At 35.4% G+C, this 8,538-nt stretch overlaps 1 protein-coding gene across 2 annotated transcripts; it reads right to left on the bottom strand.

Annotated features, from left to right (window-relative positions):
* Positions 1 to 2,315: 2,315 nt before the first annotated feature.
* Positions 2,316 to 5,826, bottom strand: LOC147568917 (Got1/Sft2-like vescicle transport protein family). 2 transcript variants are annotated; one of them, XM_086655347.1, is made up of 7 exons: positions 5,692 to 5,826; positions 5,112 to 5,202; positions 3,529 to 3,620; positions 3,353 to 3,433; positions 3,000 to 3,097; positions 2,842 to 2,917; positions 2,316 to 2,735 (listed from the first exon to the last, which is right to left on the bottom strand). In XM_086655347.1, exons 2-7 carry the CDS (start codon positions 5,137 to 5,139, stop codon positions 2,703 to 2,705), a joined length of 408 nt encoding a protein of 135 aa, XP_086511473.1. In that variant the 5' UTR covers positions 5,140 to 5,202; positions 5,692 to 5,826; the 3' UTR covers positions 2,316 to 2,702. The 2 variants fall into 2 exon arrangements, with proteins under 2 accessions (XP_086511473.1, XP_086511474.1); XM_086655348.1 differs by having other exon boundaries at positions 5,112 to 5,470; positions 5,538 to 5,695.
* Between the last annotated feature and the right edge of the window lie 2,712 nt (positions 5,827 to 8,538).

The following is an 8,538-nucleotide window of genomic DNA, read 5'->3' as shown; positions in this document are numbered from 1 at the left end:
AGCCGACGATCTATTTCGCTGGACTGGCACCTACGTTATAGATTCAGAGCCTCATGGTGGTATATGGAAGCCACATGTCAAGAGAAAAAAAACCCATACCCCGTGCAACTAGGGTGAATGCATATTTCAGGGACAACGTAGTTGGTATTGGATGGCAGTTACTTCACAAGCTCAGATATCCATCATCATCCTTAGTCTACTTTACCATATATTATCTAAGATTCACTACACTAATGCAAGTTATAAACATGAGACAAAATATAGAAACTTCAACTAACAACAAAAGCAATGCAAAGTCTTGTACAGTATCTAACTAAATATGGTACGATAAACATTATGATATTTTGCCAAATTCAAGAAATATGGGATAGTAGATATCGTGTTTTCAGTGGTACCATACATATGAAGTTGCAAGGGGTCAAAATCTTGTCAACAGTACCTGGAAAGTGTAACTGCTTGAAGGCTGAGTACTATATTCATCTGTTTATAAACAACTACTAATCACAGTATTCATTGCTGCAATTAATATCGGAAGGGCGAACACAACTGCATGAAAGAGAGAGACAGAGAGAGATCTGTTAACAAACTCAAGTGGGTCCCTAACAATTAGTGACTTCAATGTTATAGGTTTAGGTTGATTGCTACATTTATGGGCTTGGTAATTGAAAGTTTAATTACTACATATATGGGATTTCAGTTTCCCCTTAGAATATCATACAGCAGATGAGCAGAATATTGTTTTAGCAAAATTACAACTATCACCTTCTTTAAATAGCTCTGAATTTCAGTGCAGTTCGCAATAACTTTTTGGTTAAAAAAAACTGAAACAAGTAGAAATCGGGAATGCTCTACTTAATTCCAAATAAAGTACTAAATGTGATGTACCCGACATTAAAAGCTGTATATAGTGCGGCCATATCATTCGGTACATCAACTTACGTACTTCATTGGAGTTTGAGTAGCATTTTAGACATCATCATGCGCAGTAAAGTGTTAACGGTTACTGTAGGGTGTTAATGTATAGCATCCCGATCAGAAACTACATGTGTTTTGAAGCTCTACTGGTAATTATAAGATGGTTATGGTTGGTTCCTAACTGTTCCTAATCCAAAATCAAAATGGTATCACAAAAGAATCTGAATCAACCACAAACTGAAAGACTTGACGGGCCTTCGATATTACCCTATTAAAGAGTATTCCTTCTAACTCGAGGAAACGGATCTAGAATTGGATCGAACTCATATAAACAAGGAGGAATGTTTTGGATTTGATCTCAAATGAATCCTACTGGAACCCGTTTCGCCTATAAGAAGTTACGAATTTGAATACCCAAGAACTGGCTGCAGTACTAGAATTAGAAATTATCATCCTGGTTCCCGTCCTACCTATACTGGAAATGAACCACAACCGACATATCTAATATGTCATGATATCTGGGTAGTTCAACAACCAAACCAGACTAAAGTTATTGACAACCTAGTTGAGGGTTATATTAAAAGTTGAAACCACAACCAAATTGAGGGTTAGATTAAAAATTCAAATTGTTTGATCATTTAAGGCCTAACCAAATCCCTTACAGAATTGATAACAGTGAAATGTGTGATATCTATCTTTAGATGGGACTAGCAAGTTACTGGTGGTAGGCCTGGTATTTTCATCGTGTGCAAGTGACCTGAACAGATAAGAACCAGAAGATTTTTTTTATAATGTTAATGAGTTTTTTTTGGCAATAGTAAATAAAGTACTCACCAGGTTTATGAGAAATCAAGTCCCAGAAGGAAAAGACCAGCTAACTTCATTATTTGTACTCACGGAGGTAATTGACAGGTACCTGCATACACAAGACATTGGAAGCTGGGGTTTAGCAGAAACACAACATAAAGAACTGAATAACTAATTTGGTTGGGCGTGTACCCTGGTAGCATCATTAGCACGTGCAAGCTTTGTGTGAAAGCATTGATCCCTGTGCGACTATTTCAACAGAAACGTTAAAAAGGTCAGGCGTCGGATCTGTTTGTAAATATCAAAATCATCCTGGAAACAGACTAAAAATTCAAAGCCAGATAAATTTGTATTACTAAGTTTACGAAGTACTTTCGAAACATTCTAAATAAATTCCTGCAAAGCATTAGTAATTTTCATGATGACCACAGGCTACAGCATTACAAAAGCGCATATCTCTATACTTAATTGTCTAAGGAACTGAGTCATCGCAACCATGTTCAAGTAAACAAAAATCTCATATTCCTCCAGTGTTTGCTGGCGACATTGCGGATTCACGTTTCTTAAACCATTAAGAATAAAAGACTTGTCAGTTTCTAACGTAAATGGTACAAACATTAATTAAAATTTAATTGTACAGAAATTTATATTTGTTTCAATTTGGTATCAAAATGCACTTCTAACCCAAACCCTTAGTTGCTCAGTCAGACATACATGATATACAACTACATGAAAAAGCATAACAAAGGAGCTCATGGCTTTTTAGTAGTCAAAATCATAACTGGTAATCTAAACTGTTAACAAACTCTATCCCAAAGTTCAACTGAATTTTAGAAAGTTTACAACTTAAAACAAAACTTTCACAAATTCTGATTGTTTCATTAGTTAGTACTTAGTGAAGCCATCCCGACGGCAAAACTAAAGCATCGCTATCTTGGTATCTGAACAGCAACAAAGAGGTGGAAGCATGAACAACGTCTTTAAGCAAAGCTCTTTCTCAACTGATCAAGAAGCTGCAAAGGTAGACGTAGAAGACATGTAAAAAAGTTGTTTGGACCTACTACAATATCCTGTTTAGAGAGAGAGAGAGAGAGAGGGATAGCAATGAAAAGTTCCTACCAGAAATGGATATTGAAGAATCCATCCTACCACAGGAATCTGGTAGAGGAAAGCCTTGGCAGAAGGCCAAAAACCACTGGAAGGGGAGAAGTAGGGCAGTCAGAAACTGGTTGCTCGAATAAGCTCATACACTTTGAAGTTTGAGAGTAGATACTGACCGGAAGAGGACAACAGAACCGTATATTTCCAACACTATACCAGCTATTGGCCAACGTACAAATATTAGGAAGAGCCCGACCACAAAGGAGATAGAACCCTGCAGTAACATAAGGGAAATAAATAACTATGAATCCAATAACAATGTTGTTTAGACGAGTACAACCTGAGAGTGCTCATTTCACTACTTTACATAGAATTAAGATCCTCTGAAAATTAGAAGTTACTATTTTTCGGTCTTCTTTGTTTGTATTCAGTTATGAAACCCAACTTCAAGAAATTCATAACTCACAAGAACTTGTTCACATAAACTCAGGTCATGTTATTACGTAGCAGAATGACATACAACTTGTACCTTGTAATTCTGCTTGCTTGTGAACAGTTTCAAAGTTGATTGCAAACCAAGTAAAAGAGATACCCCGAATAAGGAAAATAGCTGAAAAAATAGAAAATAGGATAGTAAGGTGACAACTATGTCTCCTAGGAGAAATTGATCAAATAAAAGTATATGAAAGATTATGAAGACCTTACATTTCCCAAAGCTATCAAACCCCTGTCGAAGAAAAGGAGCACACCAAGAAACGTGAAAAAGATACCAAAACCTATAAGACCAATCCCAACCTCTGCATTTTCATAGCATTAGAGCCACGAGCACCACAAAAATAATATGAAGGTGAAAACCCCGTAAACTAATACAACTTCAATGAGCAACCCAATTGAAGCAACAACCATTAAGAATTGGAATTTAATATTTGAAAATGATATTAGTCTCTCAACTAATAAACAGTAGCAAAGATGTCTGACCAAATTAATTCCATGTGCTGAAGTTAATCATTCCTAAGAGACTGGTGAAGTTTTGTGTCACGCGTCTTGTTTTCTATGTTTTCTATGATTGAGAGTGGATGTATTGATAATCAAGTTTCCAACTAGTTGCTGTAATCAATGGAAGAGTATGGTTTCTAAAAGACTAAAACTACATCGAAATTTTGCAGTCATCCTGTGTTCATGAACTCGATCTACCTCTTTCTGCATTTATACTTGTCCCTTTTGTTCAAAGTATCGTTGTGCTCATCAATTCAAGTAATCCTACTTACTATTGTGAAATAGTTTATCACTTTATCTATCTTTTAGTCGAAAAGATTGTTCATGTTTTGCTTTTGACAAATCAAAAACATAGTGAAAGCTTTCTTTTCACTTTGTTCATAATTGAAGGCTTCATACTTCCTTTTCATTTTTGACCTTTCCTATCAAAACAGGAACAACGTTTGACAAAATGATGGATACGTATTATTTTACCATGGAAATTAGAAACACTTCAATTGTCGAGCATAAAGAAAGAACAAATTGAGATTCAAATATGAAATATCTGCTTTGTTTAACATTATGATTATTAACCTCCAGTGGTATATTCATTCGTATGCCATTGCATTTGCAGCTTACTAATACATAACAATGTGCTCCTAATTTCCTAAAGTTACCATCAAATGAAATGGAATCTATCCATGTAGTATCATAAGCATGTTCATCGGTTTTTAGAAAGAGTAGGCGGGATAAGCATATAAAAGGTCAAGAGTGTTAAAACCGTAAAATGTAGATGTTGAGTCTAAGAATTTAGGTAAACTAACTGAGCAATCACTAGCCTATGGTCAACTTCCCTTACAGTCTTGGTTATATATGACCATCCACAAAAGGCAATAAGTCGATTCAGGAAGAGGTGGGGATAACATAGGGAAATGGAGAATCACATCGATTGGTATTAATATCAACAAGTGGCTCATAATCCTTTAACCGATGAACAATCAAAATCCACTACAAATAGCACCCCTAAAAATGGGAATGTGTTATTCGTTTCAATTACTTGAGAAGATTGTCATTTCAAAGGGAAATGTGATGGAAAGAAAAATATTTAACGGGGAACTGCATGATCGCATTAGAAAGTAAAACAATTACTTCTCCACTATGATAAGATTAGAAATCTTCGCACTCCATATATAAAGAAAACTTCAAATACATTCAGTTAACGACAAAGAGATTTGTAACTATCATGCAAAACAACTAACACTTAAACAGTATCTTGTTTACGAAATTTTACCGAGTCCTACGAAATTACTCACTTTTTTGCTCAGTTAATTCATAAGCCATATTCCAGATAGTTCAAAGCAACCACTCAACTTTGATGCCCTAAAAGAGATGCAAAAATGCTTCCTAATAGAAGGAAAAGGTAAGAATTATTAGAACATCAAATGAAGTGTTTTACAAGCCAAATATTGATCTAAAGTGATAAAAATTATACAGATAATTAAACCTAATCAACACTAACAAATCCTTATTAGTTAGAAACAAAGATCAGTGTAACAAAATGAACAGTGATAATTTTTAAAAATTACTTCTAAAGTGATAAAAAAAACGAATCGAACTCAATGAATTTCATTGAAGAATAATTTTCTGATAACTTGATCTCGGATTTAGTTCTCTAATTACAGTAATCAAATTGAGATAAATCTATTACATATTTCAGTGAGGTTTGAATTTCATGAGACAGAAGTTGTGAAAATGATCTGTTCTGAATTTCAGAACTGAATCAGTGGTTAATCCAGAATAACAAAATTCGAGATGAAATAATAAAAATTACAGCAAAATATTAGAAGAATTCTGTAATAATTTGCGACGAAATAAAGATCGGAAGCAACTTACCTTCGGATTTGAGCAACTGATAAAGAGGAAGAATTTCCACTAGAGCAGTTTTAAGCATAACGAGGGGTTTCTTTCTAGTATTTTTTTTCTTTTACTTTACCCCCTCAGAACTAATTTCTAATCGACTTAGCCCTTGTTAAGTGGTAATTGAATTTAGGCAGCTGATCTAGAGAACTAAGAAAATCATCCGAGTGCAAAGACTTTATAAAAAAGTGGTCGTGGACTAATATATTCTCTTGTTGTTATGGGGAATAAATTTTTATTCACCACTACTTCTGCGTACCAGCAAAGATTGCCGGTAAACTGTCATTGTCGACAACTTTAATTACTATTTTTTTTTCAAATCTTTCTCTCTTCATTTCTCTTTTCTGATCACCAAATCCGGCAACCACCATCTTCATCTGCATCTCTCTTTCTTTCTCTCGTTGTGTTTCCCTCTCTCACTATCGCGTTTTCTCCCCTCACTGCCTCTCTCTTTCACTGTATCTCGTTCTCGCTGTCTCGCTAAGACTCACGCTCCCTAAATCCCAATCCTCTGTCTCGGTCAATCTTCTTTCTGTCTCGTGGTTTTTGCTTCAGTTATAGAGAGAGAACCCACTCATATCACATGGGCACCATCGTCCTGCCGCATGGACAATGAAAAAAGGAGCTCATGCAGTTCCTACACATTGACTGCAAAATAATTGGAACCAATAGTACATAATCAGGATCCCATCACCATTAACCATCTCCGCCCAACATAAAAAAAACAACAACAGATAATAACGGTCAGGTTACTTCGGATAGATCCTTTTCCGGTGGAGGTAAATCGGTTTGGGATAGGGTCGTATTACCATTTACTTCCAACTGCAAGAACTCTCAACACCTCCAAGTTTTTCTCAGATGCCAGACTACATCAAGAAAACACATAATAAGGTTATTATCTCCAAAGGGAAATGATAGAGTGACTTAGAAATTGGTACTTAGAGGGTGACATATTTTCTCATTTAGAAACAAAAGCGGTCCCCACCGTAGTCAAACTTTGAAAAAACCTTGTCTTTTAGTGATTCCACATCAGCTGGGCATTAAAATGCCCAAAAATTTGGGCACTCTAGCATCTCCCATCTCCAAAAAGCATTTAATAATCAATACAATACCTTTAGAGAGAAGGTTTCCTCATTTTCCTCATATGCATGAATGGAATCAACAAAGGGTATCATAATTGAAATTATGCAACTAGTATCAATGAAGATGATTATGATAGAGATATGCCAACGCTGTTAGAATCTACGTTAACCTTCTTCAGAAATTACTTGTGTATGTTTCTTTCTTTTAACCCATCGTCAATTACAACAAATACAAAGAGTGGCATATTACAAGAAAGGTAAGAACCTAAAAAATCTCCTGACAAAAGAATGGGCCTTTCAGCCAGACAATCAAATCCATTACCCTTTTCTTTTTGGCATTCCCAATTTAAGTGTCACGGAGTATTATACAATGTGTGAGCATACAGAAAGAGCTAGAGGAGAGTGAGAAGACAGTGAGAGAGGGTGAAAGAGGGAGAGAGAAAGAGAGCAACAGGAATGAGAGGGGGAGAGGTTAGAGAGAAGGATGAAGAAAAAAGAAGAGAAAATGGTGGTGGTGATGGTGGCCGGAGATGGTGGTTAGAAACTCGGAATTGAAGAAGAAGAAGTATTTTATTTCCTCTTAAAATTTGTTTCCCTAAAAATCTTCTAAATTTCACGTTTTCCCTTTAAAATTTTGTGCCTCAGATGGCGGCCTTGAATCTATTTCTTTGTATTTACTATTTTTGCCAAAACCACTGAAATCGTGCTTGGTGCGCAACAAATGAACATAATAACAAGGAGTAATTTTCAACAAAAAAAAAAAAAAAAAAAAAACAAGGAGTAATGACCCTGCAATATAATTTTAATAGTTTTGCACCAGATGAATCCATATAACACAACATAACTTGTTTTGTTCTGAGTGGGACACAATAAATGAAGTTGAGTAGGATAAAATAAATGTCCTCCTTCTTTTTCCTCTCTCACTTTAATGTATTGGAATTAATTTGGACTGTCGAATGAGATCAACAACTTATTCCACAAGGCCAAAACCCTTCGTCTCCAACCTGATTTCTCTTCCTCATTTCCGTTACGCTCCTCCACTTCCTCAACCTTATGCAGATAATCTTGCCACAACACTCACAATTGTTCATAATCAATTGAGGCATTTTTACCCTGCTTCTGCATAGAACCCGTTCAATGCATTTTCATCAAAACCTGAACACTTACAACCATTTGGTTATGCAATTTGCTCCAACATGATCTCACGTAAGTTGCCTAATCTGCTTTTATTATATTTCGTTCTAAAATGCAATATTATCTGTAACCAAATATTTTCTATAATATAGGTTTCTTATGATCATTGTTATAACTGTTTAGATTTTACTAATTCTAATCATTATAATCTATTGTGTAGCACCTCTACTAGTTTTGTGCTTCGAGTTAGTAGATTATATTAATCGATGTTGTGCCTCTTTCCTCACTGAAATATCAAATGCTTATAGGAAATCCAGTTAACAGATGATTTTTAGCTCCGTTTCTTGTTTGAATGATAGTGGTTTGCAGAATTGGAACCGGTGAAGCCGTGAAGAGGCGAAGAAGATTATTTCTACACTGCCAATGCTTTTACTCTCCTGCAATTGTTATAGGTAACTGTTGATGCTCTACTATTTGTGTAAAACACAACAGGGTGGTCGTCGGCTGTTTTTAGAGGTTGTGATGACTTCCATGCGTGTCAATATTATTTTACAAAATAGCTTCTTATAAGTTAAAAAGTTAGCGTGGTAAAAAATTTCTACTTCTA

The sequence above is a fragment of the Eschscholzia californica genome, unplaced genomic scaffold (assembly GCF_041429995.1).
Source record: "Eschscholzia californica isolate CP2 unplaced genomic scaffold, dmEscCali1.0.p SCAF_1, whole genome shotgun sequence".
Lineage (NCBI taxonomy): Eukaryota > Viridiplantae > Streptophyta > Magnoliopsida > Ranunculales > Papaveraceae > Eschscholzia > Eschscholzia californica.
This window is presented reverse-complemented; position numbering and strand designations above follow the sequence as displayed.

What these genes read in the sequence shown, in the direction of transcription:
- LOC147568917 (XM_086655347.1), bottom strand. Translation starts at nt 5,139, where the DNA reads ATGGCTTATGAATTAACTGAGCAAAAAA. An exon ending in TGAATTAACTGAGCAAAAAA is followed by an intron (nt 3,621 to 5,111) that starts GTGAGTAATTTC and finishes ATGAAAATGCAG; the next exon opens with AGGTTGGGATTGGTCTTATA. An exon ending in TTCTTCAATATCCATTTCTG is followed by an intron (nt 2,736 to 2,841) that starts GTAGGAACTTTT and finishes CTACCTTTGCAG; the next exon opens with CTTCTTGATCAGTTGAGAAA.